The sequence below is a fragment of the Pleurodeles waltl genome, chromosome 10 (assembly GCF_031143425.1).
Source record: "Pleurodeles waltl isolate 20211129_DDA chromosome 10, aPleWal1.hap1.20221129, whole genome shotgun sequence".
NCBI lineage: Eukaryota > Metazoa > Chordata > Amphibia > Caudata > Salamandridae > Pleurodeles > Pleurodeles waltl.
This window is the reverse complement of record NC_090449.1, coordinates 500,622,445-500,640,303: the sequence shown is the minus strand read 5'-3', so window position 1 is coordinate 500,640,303 and position 17,859 is coordinate 500,622,445. Positions and strand designations below refer to the sequence as shown.

Below are 17,859 nucleotides of genomic sequence, written 5' to 3'. Positions count from 1 at the left end.
CGGTACATTATATTTCGTGACAGATGCATCAGCTCTTTCAAAGATTCTACCTGAGTGGAATGCACCAATTCATCCTTTATTTGGTCTCGTAGACCTCGACGGAAGAGAGTTTTCAAAAGTGCGTTCAACCCAAGTGGTTTCAGCCGCTAGAAGTTTGAAATGGGTTATATAATTCAGGGCATCCTGATTGCCCTGTTGTATATTGCATAAAGCTTCTTCAGCAGCGGCCTCCAGTCCAGGTCGTTCAAACATCTGTTTAAAGGCCTTAATAAAGACTAAATAGTTTCACAGTAAATAGTCATCAACAGCTACCAAGGGGGTTGCCCAAGCTAGGGCTGGGCCAGACAGGTCGCTGATCAGATAACCCACTTTGGTATTATCTTGTGTAAACTGAGTGGGTCGAAATGCAAAATATACCATTAAGGAATCTAGGAATTCCTTTAACTTGTTCAGCTCTCCAGAATAACATGGTGTTGAGGCAGAGACAGTAGGTATATCAATGGACGGAGAAACCAAGGCTTGTCTCAATACTGTATTCTTGGCACACAGTTGTTGTAACTCTTTGGCTTGTTGTTGTACGGTATGAAGCATTAATTGTGCAATTTCCACAACGTTTTCGGGAGGTTCTTCTATAGTTCCAGAGTAATGCCGAATCTTTGAGACTTGCAATCTGTCACGTTTGCACGTTTCTTACCGCTGTAGTCTGCCAGTCTCGGGGCACCACCTGGTTTCTTGCTTGTTCTGGATTGACCAAGGTAAGGGCAATCCTTTCCCGTAGCCACAGTGCTACTGACAATACAACGCCTAGCAGGCCGTAACCTCCAAAAGGCGTCACAGAGGAAAAACCCAAAATTGGGAAAGAAAACTCAGATTACAGGAACTCCTGAAAAGAGGCAAAAAGAAAAGCTGTTAAGAATAAAGAATCAGGAACAACAAAACTGCAGGCAAAAAACAGGATAGGTCCAAAAACACGGGAAGCAAGAGCGAGGAGCACCACCAGAACGGAAGTGTTTCCAACGCAAGGAAAAGAAGACCTACTGTGCTTTTATTCTGACAAGCAGGAAGAGGCATGCAAGAAGAACTAAAGGTACCATCTTGGATTGGGAAAGCCACATAGAGGTGAATGGAAAACTTGACAGTTGTAGAAAAGGTAGTGCAATGCATGCAGGGAAGGAAACACAGACACCTGGTAAGAAGAAAATATGGCCACAAGAATAAAAAGAAAAAAGAAGAAAAGAAAAAGAAAAAGAAAAAAGGAGTCCAGCAAGCAGGTAAGAAAAATTACAGGGACTGCAAGCGAACCCGGCGCCGCCTAGATCCCAAAGGGGGCTACCGAGCAATGACGCAGTTGAGAAAACACGTTGCAGCCCAAAAAGCGGCCTGCGGCAGGACCTGCCACCTGAAATATGGACCGCCGATCTGACCGCAGCCCGCGAGGGAGACGACGTGGGTCCCCCGGCGTCACATGTCCAGCATTATAAGTGCTGGCAGTGGGCTCTTAAGAAAAACTTTTGGCCCTGTACTTTCTTTTACAAATAATGAAGAGGAAGAAGGTACCAATAGCAGAAGCCCACTGTTGCAAAGTAAACTCTCCTCAGTTAGGTGCAAAATAGAATTTTATTGGAGAGACACCAACCGGAGAATGCAGCCTCATGAAAGTCAATATCAACTGACTCTTACAGAACTCTAGACTACCAGAGTTCTCTGTTACCTGGTCAGGTTCAGTTACCATAACATCAAAAAGTTAAATCACAACACACCCCCCTTCCCACACCCTTGACAATAAGGTTTACACATAACAATAAATAAAAGGAGAACACAAAGGAACCAAGAACACATTAACTGTTGATCCTTCACTTGCACTAATTCACATCCAAGGTTCACATCAACTGTTGAAAACCTATTCTTGGATAGCTACACATTCAAGGTACATAATCCCTCAACCATACGGGTTAGCGACGGATTCTGACACCATTATCTACATTGGTAGGAAACTTAACTTTAAATTTAATTTGATAGTGTGCTTGGTCAATTACCTTATCCAAACTGGCTGGATACCTCCATTTCACAATACGGGACATACTCCACACTTCATTGTATTCTAAAAACACCACGCTCCTTTTCACCTCCATTACTCGGAGGGGACCCAGGAACGCAGATCTTCCTTTCTTCTCAAAACAAACACCATATAATCAACCGCCCTCTTAACACTAGAAACACCATGTTTAAAATCCTACTTAGATTTATATTGCTGCTGATATGCTCTTCTGAGCTCAGGACCTTCGAACAATTTTTCCTCCCATTGTCTTGACTGCAGCACCCCCTCCATCCAAGCTGGGTTCATATTTGTACAACCAACTCTACCCCTCAAACACAGAAAAGGAGATACCTTGGTAACAGCATTTGGCGTGTTACGGTGTGCCCACCACATTTCTCTGAGTAGCCCAGATAGAGGAACCTTAGTTTCAACAGCCCTCTGAACACAAAACTTAACCATTCTATTCATGCTTTCAGCCAAACCATTAGCTTGAACCAAATATAAAGTTGTCCTCAAACGAATAATAGCCAATGATCTTTAAAAACTGCATCCCATGAGAGGTGAATTGTACACCATTATCTGTTACCAAGAGGTTGGGAACACCTTTACGAGAGAATTCCTCTTTCAGGAACTCAATGACCACCCTTGTATCTAACGTCCCCACACACTTTGTTACAACCCACTTGAATGTGTAATCCACTAATAATATTGCATTACATTCATTTGCAGGTAACAACTGAAAAGGACCCATAAAGTCCATGCCTAACTTCCACCATGGTCTGTCACGTACCTCGACAGGAGATAGGGGCATTTTGGTTACAGATTTGCTTTTGTCACTCTGCACACACATTGCACAGTCCTTCACTACTATTTCAACCTCACAGCCTAACCCTGGCCACCAATACATTTCTCTAAGTCTAGATTTGGTTACATTTCTGCATAGGTGACCCTCATGGGCTAAGTTGATCATCTTCTCTCTTACTCCCGTAGGTGGTATGACTTTCAATCCTCTAAATAACTCATCATTACAGAAATACAATTCCTCCTTCACAGTCCAATAGCCTCTTAGGGTATCCAGGATGCTCCTAAATTCAGGCCACCCTTTCACGCATGAAACAACAGCGTCCACAGCGACAGGAGAAATAACTATACAGCCATGTGTCACGCTTTTGGAACTGGTAAACACACTGTGAAGGGAATCCGGAAATCCTGTTCTGTTCTGCTAATGTTCAAATTGCTTATGAGGTCAATGTGAAAATCTCATTAGAATAGAAATGTGGGTGCATATCAGGAAAGACTGGTGTCTTCTCCTGTTTCCTCCCAGGCAAGTCTTCGCCAGTGTTGCAAAGTAAACTCTCCTCAGGTGACAATAGAAGTTTATTGGAGAGACACCAACCAGAGTAGGCAGCCTCATGAAAGTCAACATCAACTGACTCTTACAGAACTTTAGACTGCCAGAGTTCTCTATTACGTAGTCAGGTTCTGTTACCATAACATCAAAAAGATAAATCACAACACCCGTCTTTAAGGTCTGCATGGTCCAGCTGCCCCCCACCCTTTTGCAAACAAAGAGAGTGTCTGTCAGGCTGGGCAAAGGTGAGTCTGTCAGACACACTTCATGTTCAAGCCAGGCAGCCAGGAGCTGTACATGCCTTAAATGATCAGGCACCTGGCTGCCTGAGCTGAAGTTTGTCGGGTTGAAGATATCACAGCCCTATGGACGTGGGCTCCTCAGCCCAGTAAAGCAATTGTGGTCTTCCGCTTGATGACCAGGGGGCGCAACACAGATAGACTTGGACCTGACCTGGGCGCTTCAGTTTTAAGTCATGAAGTGCCCAGGGTCGACTGTCCATCAGTGATGCCCCATCAAAGAGTTGAGTGGGGTCAGCAGTCTGACCCCATCCCATTCTGTGACAAGTAAGGGACTTCCTGCCACCTCCTCCCATTGGCTGACTCATAACAAAGTCAGCCAATGAGGAGTAGTAGCAGTCCCAACCGCTCAGGAAACACAAAGGCTTTCCCACTGCCACCTAAGATAACTGCTGCAGCCGGATAATTTTTTATGTTTAAAGCAAAAGTGCATGCATGTGTGTGTGCATGGATGAATGTATGTGTATTCGTGCATGCGTGCTATGGATGGCTGTGTGCGTATGTGCTTTTGAATAGTGGGTGTATGCGTGCATGCGTATGAATGGATGGCTATCAGTGAGTGTGCATGTAGATAGGAGAGTGTATGTGTGTGCGTAAGTGACCCGCCCAAACCCCTGTTCGATTAACCAGCCGCCACTGGGAACTAATTGAAGAATGCAAAGACACCAATCTAGTAATTGAAACCCACTTGGATGAGTCTCGGTGATAATGAGATAACTGGCTGCTGTTCCAGAAGGTTATGATCTTTTCATCTCACTAAGTAACACAATGGAGGCGGAAGTCGATGACAGCTATCCTCGTCCATTCACCCACTTCCAACTTCATCTTGGCTCCCTGGCCCTATAAGGTCCTGATTTAGAGTTTAGCGAGTGGTTACTCCGTCACTAATGTGACTGATATCCTGTCCATCATATTCCAAGGACCATTGGATATAATGAACTTGTAATACAGTGAATGGGATACCCATCACATTTGTGACTCAGTAACCCTCCTGCCGAACTTTAAATCAGGCCCTTAGTTTTTAGCTTTATTATTGCTTTTTTGGGTAGCGGAAGGATGTTGAATCGAAAATCCCCATGAGAAACAGATTCAAGACTTACTACAGCCATTCCAGTAGAGGTTAGGTTATTTATTTTATAAGCATTTACACAAGTATGGGTCCAAACTTACTTGAACTCGCATTGTGTTGTTATCAGAGCAACCTGTTTTTTATTATGCGAAAGTGAATTCTCACATAATATTTTTCAACTTTAATTGTATTTTTGCCAGAAACTAAATAGTGTGAGTCACTTTTAGCTTGTAAAGAACTGAACAGAATGAAACAATACTAACTTGTTAATGCCTTTGATTTGCGTCAGCTATTAGTAGCTTGCTAATAACCTATAACTGAACAAGGATACATGAAATGTCCAGATTTAACACCTGAAAATATTATGATATTCAAATTTGCTTTAAAAATAGTTTTTAGAAATGGATTTTGCAGGAGAAGAAAAGTAGAGTGACTTTTTTCAGTAATGTATATTGCCGAATAAAACCCAAATTCAATTTTCTACCATATGTTTCAAGCACAAACAGGTAAACTTCACTAGAAAAATAACTGAGAGAAAATTTGAATGTTTAAAAAAGTAGTGAAGTGCCAAAATTATCAATGTTGCCAAATTATACAAGCATGCTGATAATATTGCATATCCTTAGAGCAACACAGAACACACCAATAACGTTACCAGCTGTGAAACTAAAGATATTGAATAATGCCTATTAACTAAACAAAGCTTCCACTTGTTCCTTCCTTATGCCATAGAACTGAACACACCAAGTAATGTGGACCCTTCTTAAAGAATCCCAGCCACTTCACTAAGTGACATGGACTCATCCAGCCGCAAAGTGGATCCTCCATGTTCCAATCGGTAAAACAGACTCTCTCTTTTCTCCTACATGCAACAGATAGGGCCTAATGCTTCCTCTCTCCGGGATAATCTATCAGCTACCTAGGCCAGTGGTTCCCAACCTTTTGACTTCTGTGGACACATCCCATTATCAATACTGGAACCCAATGACCCCCACTGAATTATCATTGGAATTCGGGGACCCCCACTGAGTTATTAGTGTAAGCTGGGGGCCTAATCTGTTAATATTACTGAGTTTTGAAAGCAGCTGAGGACCCCCTCAAGAGGCTTCGCTAACCCCCAGGGGCCCCCATTTTTTAACGACCCCATAAGCTGGCCACTCTTACTTACTTCCGCTTGCGCAGTTTGTAGTTCTCCGTTTTCAACAAGTAGAGCTTCTTGGCAAAGAAGACAGTCATCATGAAGAGTAGTAGCACCACCAGAGCAGCAGCTCCCACCGCCACACACATCACTTGAAAGTCGGTGATGATGGACTCACACCGCAAGCCCTTGTGCCATATGTAGTCCTGGGTGTTGCACCTGAGAGGGGGACAGGAGGGGTAAGTCAGGCGTTAAACAGGCACAATAGCAATAAAAACAAGTTTGAGTGTAACTGCTTCTGTCTCTCTATTACCATTAAAAGTGAATATATGCACAGGAGCAGGGCAGGTGCAAACTAGCTGTGCCTGATTCCAATGTATCAAATTCTCAAAAGGCTACATTTACAAATAGAATTGCTTCCCCCTTTCTGAATTGCACTCACCTGAGGTTCTACAGAGGTTCATCACCGTTGGCACACACCTACATAGGAGAGGGCTAGTGTGCAGCGGTTGGGTGATTGTGAGCAATACAATGGAAAGGCATATGTGAGCAATTCTCAGCAAAACCCCTGGCTTTCCAGCGCTGTTGCCTGTGTGCCACCTTTTGGTCCTCAGATCCAGGAGCCTTATCAACATAAGAATGAAAAACACACACTTTCAACTTTATTCACCTCAGACCCAGGGACAAGTGGCCACACCAGCCACTTTGCTGGTGACAGAGAAAATCCACATTTCAGTCCAGAATGCCTCTACCATATGGATACACTGGTCAGGGAATACAGTAGTTGCTCAAACATCTGGTATCGCAAACCTAAAATTCAACTGAGCCCTAAGTGGGGATTTCACTTATCCTTCACACAATTCATCTGTGGGACTAAGGCAACCTTCATTTTTATTTTTAATAGAGTCTCTCACTTTCCTTAATGTTAGCGGAAGGCAAGCAATTAAAAAAGGCAAGCAACGTTGGTGGTTTTAACCTTTAAATAGAGAGGTTAGGATATATGTACCCAGTCTCAAAATCATATAATTTCAGCCTTGAGAATGCCCCAGACCCAACTCATACAAGTGGGCAAAAAAACTTGTTTAAAAAAATGATCTTCTACATATTACATTTGAGAGAAATTCTCTAGCAATCATACGTTGGCTGTTGTCCACCAATTTCCAAACACGTTACTCAGCCACTGAGATTATTCTTACATTTTCCACAGCCAAACACCTAAACAGCTTCTGCTGGCCTCCAACTATGAGCCAGCATCCTAAGCCCATAAATGGCATTAGAAATTTTAGACATTATTCTTGACATCACCCTTTCTAAGGACTTCCAAGCCACAGGGATGCCCAATTGTTGATTGTTTAAGCTTAAGATCATGAAAAGAATTCCTCCTTTTTTGGACACTCATCTTTATTTCCCAGTTGTCAATGCATTGGCCCAGGCAAGACTGGATTACATAAACTCAATCTAAGTAGTCTCCTGTGCTAAACCTATCCCCTGCCTTCAATTAAGGCAGAATGCAGCAGCCCGTATGGCTGCAGGCTGTCTTAGAAGTGACCACATTACGCCAATCCCCAGATTACTTCACTGGGTGTCAATACTCAACAGAAACATTTATAATCAATGACCATAGTGCACAAATCTACTCAGAAAACACCTACTTTTTGCTTTCCACACTTTACTGCCACATGCCAATCAGAAGTCTATTCTGCACAGTACTAATCTTGATCTGTCTCTTATGGAGACAGGGCATTTTCCATTGCTGCATTCTTGCTTTGGCATTCAATGACTGTGCATATGTTCTGAATCTCACCTCCTTTTTTTCAAAGTATTGAAGACTTGGCTTTCCAATAAGTAAATCTGTCAAGTAATGTGGGAGTTCATTAAATTGCATGTCTTGTGTCTAAAATGCCAAGAAGCTTCTGTGTAATAAATTTCCATAATATAACGTGCTGGTCCAAGTACTCATTTCATTTTGGAAGAGAATACTTGATTCATTGACTCCCAGCTTGTCAAAAGACTACAAGGTCTGAAAAATAAACCTGTTTGCATAGCGATTGAATGTCTCAAAGAACTCATTCCTTCATAAAAAAAAGAACTCAGAAGCAGCAGTACACCATACTAAAGAATGTTGCTGATCACTGTAATGACTTCTCATGATATGCTTTCACTCTGAAGAACTTTAAACACTCTTTTCTAGAGATGAATAATATAGGCACTCATCAGTGATGAATTGTGATTATTTTTCATGCTAAGGGCCCTTCTACTTTTAACTAAGATGGGGACAATTTGCCCTCTCACTTCCTACTGTACATGTTCACATGGACTTGGACGTTCGAAAACCCAGGATACATCCTATATCTACAGTAGACCTAAAACTGATACACTCCTTGACAACAGAGTGAAGCCCCGTCCAGCCTGTCCCTTCAAACTAAGGTTGTTGGCCATGCACTTGCATCCATCTATGTATCACCCATTCGCTGTCATATAATGGGAGCCCAAAGAGTGGGATCATCACCAACCCCAGTTGGCTCTGGCAAGCTGCAGGGATAGCATATGTACTAAGAGGGTGTGATGCCAAAATAGTGTGTTTCAAACATGGATCCGCACATATACTGGCTCGCACCATATCATCAAGTTAAGTAGATGTGAGCTTAAGAATGTTAAATCTATACTACTACTACCCTATATTGTTATTCGATATTGTGGAATCACTATATGTGGAGGTTCATATTTCTGTATTAAATATTCTGACATAAACCCCACCAAGAGTCCCCTGGAGATCCTGCCCACTAGTGGCTTGATTCAGCATAGTATTGATCTGACCAGCCCTTGGTCACTGTCATGACTTCTCATGATATGCTTGCACTCTGAAGAACTTTAAACACTCTTTTCTAGAGATGAATAATATAGGCACTCATCAGTGAGGAATAGTAATTATTTTTCATGCTAAGGTCCCTCCTACTTTTTAACTAAGATGGGGGACAATGGTCATATCTAGTCTGGGAGTGTGCCCATTCAGCTGCAAGGACCCCCGAGAGAACCACATTCTCTTGGTCCCCATGCCTTGGGTTTAGGAGCCAGGGCCCTACTTTGTGCTTCTTACCAACAACTAGAATAATCTTATCTCAAGCAAATACTGTTATTTACTGGCCGACTACCAACTAATCAACCTCCAGTCTGTGAAATCAGGCCAGCCTCTGCCCTTACTAAGACTATGAACTCACAATCTGTCTCTCCGGGCATAGCACTCTGGCAATCTCTAATTAGCCCACCGTGGACATTTTACAGATACAGACTGCACTAAGGCAATAAACATGGTGATCAAACATTTTTACCACGTCACTTGTACGGATGAGCACTGTACAATACTGGAAACGAGCTGCCTGGCCTGACTCCTACTTACTGTCTCTCCTTAGACAGATAGATGCACTCATGGCTTTCCAGTCTTAGCCAGAACAGTGCACGGAAGATCCAAGAAATGAAAGATTCCCCAGCAAGGGATCCACATCTTCCTCTGTTCAATATGCAATCTTCTATATGATCTCTCTCGTTTAAATGGTACCGATTGTCAGAAAGGAGCAAACTGGTGAATTATAAACTATAATTTTGCTTCAAACACAAACAAAAAGATCTTTACAAACAAAGAGAATGTGGACAAAATCAAGATTTGATATGTAGGAAACTAGATTTAAAATGCAATGATACCAGAACTTCACTGAATAGGAAGAAGCATCGCTAGGCTGCATTTGGAGACAGCCGAGAACAGACCCCTCAAGGGGGAAGTGTATTGGCCTCAGAGACCACCTGACAATCACTCTTGGGTCATGGACCATCACTGCAGGAAGTAACGCAAGGTGGGTGGGGACAATGAAAATATTTTATAAACATCAAAGTCGTATCCTGGGACCTTTTTGCTCCCATGTACCCAGGACGTTGTTAGGAAATATTTCCTTGGTTAAGTGTGGCTACTGGGGCTGCTGTCCGTGATCCTTACCTCATTTGGCCAGCAACGCCCCTGCCATGCTTTCAACCTCCAGCCCAATTCACTTACTCTATCAATTTACTCAACCCCCTCCAATCCAGTTTCCAGCATCTTCATTGTACAGAAACAGCCATCTCACAAGTAAATAACTTCTTCACCTTCGTTCACCACATCCACCCTTCATCCATCCTCATACTCTGTGGTCTATTAACAGCCTTTGACAGTGTCGATTAGCATACCGTGCTATCCTCCCTAAAGACCCTCAGTATTACTGGTTCCGCCCTCACATGGGTTTTCTCCAACCTTTCTGACTGGTTCTTTTTAGTAGCCTGGCATTTCAGTCACTGTCTACTCCATTGCCAGTTGGTATCTCCCAAGACTTGGTCCAGGGAGCTCTTCTGTTGTCTTCATGCCACCTCTCTTAGTAACGTAATCTCTCCATTTTGCTTCTCTTCCTGTTTAAACGCAAATTATATCAAAGTCTTGTTCTCATTTCCAACTTTCTCACCTCTCCTCCATTTATCATTGCATCGATCGCTGTGTGTGTGGGTGCACTCGCACACATGCATGTTTGTGTATAAATATGCTATATAGGGTAGAATTTGACCTCTACCTCTTGCTTAGTTGCTGTGCTTTGATTTAAGTGTACTACAATGTTTTTGGCATTTTCTTGGCATGCAGCAACATTCCCAATTTAAACCAGCTTTAACCTCGTTGGTGTGTGTCAACTACCTAATCAGCTTTCTGCCCCGTATCCCAAATAAATATGTTCCTACTGTACAGCAAAATATGTCTTGCTCCTGATAAATAAATTTTTGATACTTTCATGGTTAGGTGTGAACAACATTACAAAACATGTGTATCTGTAAGGCGTACCTTCACGGTGAGACTTAGTGCTGAAATAACAAACGTTTATTCTCACCCAACTCAGTGGTACTCATTTTATCAACCTCAGAAGGACGAAAGACTGAATCAACTCATGGGAATCAACCTGTGACCAAGAGGTGTATGGCGTAAGAAAACTTGAGGAGGCTTCCGTGCAACGTACATGGAGGGGATTCCTACGGACCCAGTCGTGAGGTGTCAGACCAGGTGCCCTCCGCATGTGCACAGTGCCGGCTGTGCTGATGGGGCCCCCTGGAGCTAGGCCTCCCCCGGACCTCAAGGGGAGCAGGGGCTAATTTTACGCCACTGCAGAAAGTCAAACAGATTCCTGCTGTCCACCGAGCTAGCTGGCTCGGCTTAACAGCATGGCCAGTTTTCACAGAAAAGGTGTCAGGGATTTTTCCCTTTCCGCATTAGCAGGGTGGCAATTGTTTACTGTATTGAGTGGCTGCATGATTTCACAGAATACACAGGACTGAAGTAAAGGCATTCAGGACCGGGATCTAAACACTGAGGCCTCTAAATACCAGTACCCTGTTTAATTCTGATATGTGCTGTAGCTTCCCAACACCTCGCTGTCGGATTTTATCCGGTGCGATGATAAGTGCATCGGTTACCAGGGCACTTGTAATGGAGGCCACAGCACAAAACACATCTCCTGGAAAAGTGGACATGTAAAAGGCAAGACTAACTCAAGGAAAAGAATGGTGGAATATTCCTCAAGGATTAATCAAAGGTCAGCATCTGTTTCACAGGGATACGAGACCGGCCATGGATGTCTTTATAGGCATATTTCTTTCTTGATGGTTCTCTTCATTGAACAGGAGTGAAGGAACCAGTTGGATGTTCGCCCGTGTTGGGGTTATTTTAACATTCCCTAATGGATCTATTGTCATTTCAATTACCCGACGATAATTTAAAGTAATATTTTCCACAGGTTGTGTATTTTTGGTTAAGTTTGCTCCCCCAGCTATAACTTCTCGGTATTGACTGACCATGTTGGTGGTCTGGGTTTTGGTGCAGTGTTTTGCTTTCCAGCAAACATATTACACTTTTTACTATTCCTGGTTGAGTTACTATAAGGCAGTCTTACTTGCTTTTTGGATGCATTGGACTGGTTTAAGATAGCTGGATTTTGTGATGCAATTATTTTGAAGTTGTCCATTGCCAATCCACTAAACTGCTTAGTCCCGGGATCTAATCCACTGAAAGTGGGATCATTAATGGTTTGTTTGCGACATAATGCAATATACAGACATCACCATCAGATAGACATCCAAGTGTAAGGGCAACTTGAGGACTTATATTTCTATATGGAATGTAATAATCCGCATATAAATGGCAATAGAGTTTACAAAATATAGTTTGGCCCAATACATGTAGGCTCAAGCTGGAAAGTAAGTGATTGCCACGTTAGGGTTGTTTCATTTTACATGTACCGCGCTTAGATCACAGATAAAAGAGCTGACCTATAGGAACATTTTTCAAAAATGTCCAAAGTCGTCCTACAGAGATCCTTATGTTCAGTAAGTTGTTTGGTGGGAATTCTGTAAATTCCTTACCGGCGTTCCTCAAAGCCAAGGGGCCTCTTGGGCTGATGATCTGGGCTTTCTCTTAGGATGCATAGAACCAAATACAGCTAGCTGAAGGAAAGATGTGACATACAGCTTAGAGTTCTGTTAAAACCAGGTCAGCCATTAGGGTCGAGTTTTGTTTATCGTATAGTGCTTGTAAGGCTATAGTTCTCCTAGGAAGGTTCCAGAGCACCGAATGTTCAATGAGTATAATATGTACTGAAGAATCAAGCAGAGCAGTTTCCAGGAACAAACCTTCGTACAAGAAAGCTATCGCCTTGCTAAATCAGATAAACATAATCTGGTGAACATTAAGCAGGCAGTACAGGGTCTGTTTATGTAAAGGTTACCGAAAAATGCTTTGAGGGCTATGCAACCAATCAGAGGAAAGCCCAGGTCTTTTAAATTATAATTATTTTAGGAATTAGATTAAAATTGGAACAATACCTTAAATTAACTCTGGGTTCTTTGTTTATGAAATGTATGTCAATGCATTCGGGTCAAATGTGCTACCACCAGTATCAAGGAACTAAATGTATTAATTATACAATCAGAAATTTAGAATTTATAACTGCTCGGTCAGAGAGAGGGAATATTTCAGATATCTTTGCCATGCCCACATTTTTTAACTGAGGGTCAAACTTCACATGCTAATACATTAATACTGACGATTTAATATGATAAGAACAGCTCATTTCAATAAAGCAAATAGTACAAATAAGCATGCAATGTGCCTCCAATCAACTCTGTCCCAGACAATCTAGATTTACGATAACTGACAGGTATAACTTGAGTGGTCTTGGCTTCAGTTGGCATATTACCCTCCTTATGAGTGGTCAGAGTGACCCTCATAGGGTAATATCTTTAGAGCTTTTCCACAACTTTGAGAAGAAGTGATACGCATCTCTGAAGGCCTATGTCATTTTTCCATGTCTAAAAAGCTCCTTGGCCAGCGGCTTCACTTATTGAATGGAGGTGCCAAGGTTTTTTCACATTCTAACAGAATAGCCTATTACACATACAAAAGCAAACTGTTTGACTGCTATGCATTAATCAACCACCCCAGAAGGATGCTCTCAGGGTTCTCAGGGAGTTGTACTTTAAATGCCACCTCTGTTGCATGTCTCATACCAATTTTGAAAAGACATGCAATCCTGGATATGGCGAAGATTGCTACCATTCTGCTAGTAAGAGATTCTGGTCTATGTTGCCCTTAGTAAATTTTCGTTAGTGATATTTTTAGTTTCAAGAAGTTAATTCACTAGCCCTAGCCATGTGGTTATCAGAATAAATTTCTAAATGTAATATTTACACCAAGAAATGATGTCATTAACATACTTTTAAATATGTGTTTTACTGAATTGTTCAGTAACCAGTACGTTTTACTGTGGATGTTTGAACTATAGCCTGGAAAATGGCTAACATATTTTAATGTAGGGACACTCCTGAATATTATTACATTTATTATGTTCTCTCCGCAATAGAATTGGCTGATAAACCCTAAGTAATAAATAAATGAGTTTAAGAACACACTACTGATGCCAGGCGTCAAGTTGTTTGCCGCCTGCCCCAGTGGGCATTCCATACTTGCATCCCCAGAGTCATGTGCTGTCTTCCAGTCTGGAGGCTGACTGAGACTTTTTAAGGTATGGACAAAGTAGGCAATTGCCCAGGGCCCCCACCTTACAAGCGGTACCGTGGGAAAGTGAAAAGTTAGTTTGACCTCTGTCTACTATGTCCACTTCACTCGCTAACAAACTCTCTCTATGCTTGCCTATACCTCTTTGTCTCTCCTCCTGTGTCATCTTAAGGATGTCTGTGGTCCTGGGCAAGACCTATTTTAATTATTTTTATTTGACCCAGTTTCTGAAAATTTAACATATGATTCAGTATAGTTTCTGATTATGCGGAGTTCAATTACCAAAGAATTACTTAATAAATGTCAGTGTTTTCCTAACAGGGGCCCCCAATTTATGTCTTCCCAGAGCCCCCAAAAATTCTTAAGATGGCACTGCTGAATGAGTCTCTAGCACTGCTATAACCAAAAGCCTGCTCAGAAATCTCACCCTCAAGCGCCAGTCCGCGTCTTCGTGGATTATTTCTGTAAAGTCAGTATTACGTGGTAGCTTTACTCAATCTCGTTCAAGTACTAATATGACATGGTTGTGATAAACGATGCGGACAACCATGCTGATTTAATTTGAGAAAGCAATGTCATGTCAGATTACATTTCTCGTCAAAACAAGACCCAGAGCAAACATGAAAACGTCCGGAAATAGAAAATGTTCAAAGATGGCGGTCGGAAAGCCTACGGTAATGAGAGACGACATTTGAAAATCCGGCCCAATCGAAGTGACAGAGCCGAAAACTGACCAAATGCAAGATGACAGCAAAACACGGCCTGTCAGTTGTCAGGACTACGCGACACCGCACATCAGCGGACACTGAAATAAGGCAAGTGGATGCCTGAAAAATGTTAACATTAAGACCCAAGGACACACAGGCAAATCAGTGAACTGCAGTCAAGCCAACGAAGGCAGATGGAGGAATCGGGAGAGCAAAGTAGGTCAAAGTTCATCAAATTACAGCACAGTTCTATTAGTCCTTTTGCAACACTAATATATGGCCCCGCAGGCCCAACGCTGGGTGTGTAATGGAAGAATAAGATAGATACATGAGAAATATAAGTGTATTCATTGACCAACTGGAAATTAATGTAATATAATCAAATTATTTCGATTTGGAAATTATAACAAAAGATCATATTCACAGTAGTTGGGTATCTGTTGATGTATTTTTATTTTAGGTTGGAATATGTATGTCGTGTAGAATGAGTTTTTTAATATAAAGTGACTGTATAGCAATTTTCGACTATCCTTAAGGGAGGCGGGTGTTTTCCTTGTTTGGTTTCTTTCCCTGTTCCGTTCCTCTCTTAACCTCTTCTGTGCCGCAGACGTAGTGGTTACGTCCTGCGGCACAGTGCTCCTGTGCCGAGGACGTAACCATTACGTCCTCGGCCCAGAGCCCGGAGGGAGCGCTAGTGCTCCCTCCGTGGGGTTTCCCCCCACCCCCCAAGGCGGGGATGGAAGGGGAAGACCTTCCCCTTCCACCCCCACCCACCGGCCCCCCACCCCCCGTAGCCAGTCGCCATTTGCTTCCAGTGCGAGTACGGAGAAACAGGTGAGTTAGTGGGCCCATCAGCCCCTATGGCAGAATCCACTTAGGCACCAATTTCTAAATGCTTGATGGTGGGATGTTTGTCAACTGACGAAGTATTTGCATTTGTGATAATTTTTTTCCTCCTTTTTGTTCTAGTTCAAAGCTTTTGCTTTCTTTGCTGTGGCTCCTTGCGGTTTTGGCAGTGGTTGACCTGCGGTTTGCATAGTTGCATGTTTTAGGTAAGTAAAAACAATTTACTCCAAAGGAGTATTGTTGCCATGCATGAATGACATGTTTGTAGGTGGTGTACTAAATGCAGGTTTGTGTGAAATTGTCCTTAGATTTGTGCACAATGATATTTGTGTTGTCTTATTTCTAATTTGCTTTTCTTTCTTTGTTTTTAGTGGGATATCATTGGTGATTGCTGTGTCTGTGCAGAGTAGTTGCTGGTGATTCAAGCTTTTTCAGGCAAGTGAGCAGTATAGTTTTTGAGTTTATAACTCTTACTAATAAAGCTACACTTTATTACTTATCTTACACAGTGCTGGTTGTTGGTGATGCATTTGTCCAGGTAGTTTTCGTAGGAAATATCATGGCTAGCCGCAGGATGACTGCTCAGCAGGTGGTTGGTATGCTTTTTGAGTCATTGTGTGATCATGATTATGAGACGGACTCTACATCTGAGGCATAGGAGGAAGTCAGAGATTCTGGAAGTGAAATTTCTGTCGGAGAGGAATCTTCTGATGAGGAAGCCACACTCAGTGCAGATGAAGGGCCTGTTTCAGAGGAGGACACTGATGTGCCAATAGTGCAGCAACCTGGGGCTGAAAGGTTTCCCGTTAGAAGACCTGAGCTCTGGGGTGCCCCAGCATGGAGCAGCCAGAGTTGCCTGCCTTTACTGGTCTCCCGGGGTGTAGAGCCAATACAGAGAACGTTTTGCCTCTCAATTTCTTTGAGTTATTCGTGGTTGATGTGTTTTTGGAAGAGATTGTTGAGCAGACTAATTTGTATGCTGAGCAGTATTTGAGGGACAACACTGCTAGACTTAGGCCACACTCTAGAGCTGCCCAGTGGATTCCCACAAATTTGGGGGAGATGAAAAGGTTTTTAGGTTTGACTCTTTTGATGGGGTTGATAAGGAAGCTGTCACTGGCTTCTTATTGGTCTATTAGTCCTTTGATGGCAACAGCTACATTTCCTGCAACAATGAGTCGTAATCGGTATTTGCTTCTTCTTAGGATGCTGCATTTTATTGACAATGCATTAGCCTTGCCACAAGATCACCCTGATTCTGACCATCTTTTTAAGATTAGGCCTGTCCTTAATCATTTTGTAGATCGGTTTTCAAAGGTCTATGTTCCAGGCAAAGAAATAGCTGTGGACGAGTCTTTGGTCCTCTTCAAGGGTCGTTTGGTTTTTAGCAGTACATTCCTAACAAGAGGGCACGATGTGGAATTAAATTGTATATGCTGTCTGAAAGTAGTACAGGATATGTGTATCATTTCCGTGGTTACACTGGTAGGGATTCCAGTACTGACCCCCCTGGTTGTCCTCCCACTTTTGGAGTTACTGAGAAAATTGTGTGGGAATTTGGTAGATGACTGTTCAACAAAGGTCACCATTTGTATGTAGATAACTTTTACACTGGAGTGCAGTTGTTCAAGGAATTGTTTAGAGTGGACCCAGTTGCTTGTGGCACAATTCGTTGTAACCGGAAAGGCTATCCAAGGGAGCTTGTATGTAAAAAACTTCAAAGGGGACCACACGGCGGTGACGGGGCTCAGGGGTTGGTTTTCCAAGACGGGGCTCTGCGACGCTTGGCGAATATGGCACCCAAGGCGGCGTCAATTCACCCACACATCAGCCGCTCATGGTTCACAATCCAGGATAGACCTGGTTCTGCTCCCGAGCACAGACTGCATAGCCCTCTCCCACATTGAAATATTGACAAGGGGAATCTCCGACCATGCCCCACTCCGATTCATTGTAGGTCACACACAATCTCAGATCCGCCCAATGTGGCGGTTAAACGCATGGTACCTCCAAGACCAAAACTACGTGGAGCAGATGCGCAAAGAAATACAGGAATACTTTGAGCTGAACGAGGGGTCGGTGACATCCGCGGGCACTTTATGGGCGGCGGGTAAAGCGGTGCTGAGGGGCAGGGCCAAAAGCCTGGTACGGAGCCAGGAGCGCGCGCGGGCTCAACATATCGAACAGCTGGAGCTCCGGGCTAAGGTCCTTGAAAACAAAAATTAAATAAGCCCGAACGACAAGACAACGCAACAATTACTCTTAATCCGTGAGGACATAAGAGACCAATCCATAGAGGCAGCTAAGCACTTATGGAGGGCAAGCACGGCGAAACTC

The 17,859-nt window shown here is 42.9% G+C and overlaps 1 protein-coding gene across 7 annotated transcripts in view; it reads right to left on the bottom strand.

Moving 5' to 3' along the window:
- The window catches only part of CSPG5 (chondroitin sulfate proteoglycan 5), a 229,490-nt gene that overhangs the window by 87,619 nt on the left and 124,012 nt on the right, over nt 1-17,859 (bottom strand). For all 7 annotated transcript variants that reach the window (XM_069210880.1, XM_069210874.1, XM_069210877.1 and 4 more), the window contains exon 3: nt 5,926-6,114. In XM_069210880.1, the coding sequence (XP_069066981.1) occupies nt 5,926-6,114 (189 nt within the window). The remainder of the gene's footprint in view (nt 1-5,925; nt 6,115-17,859) is intronic.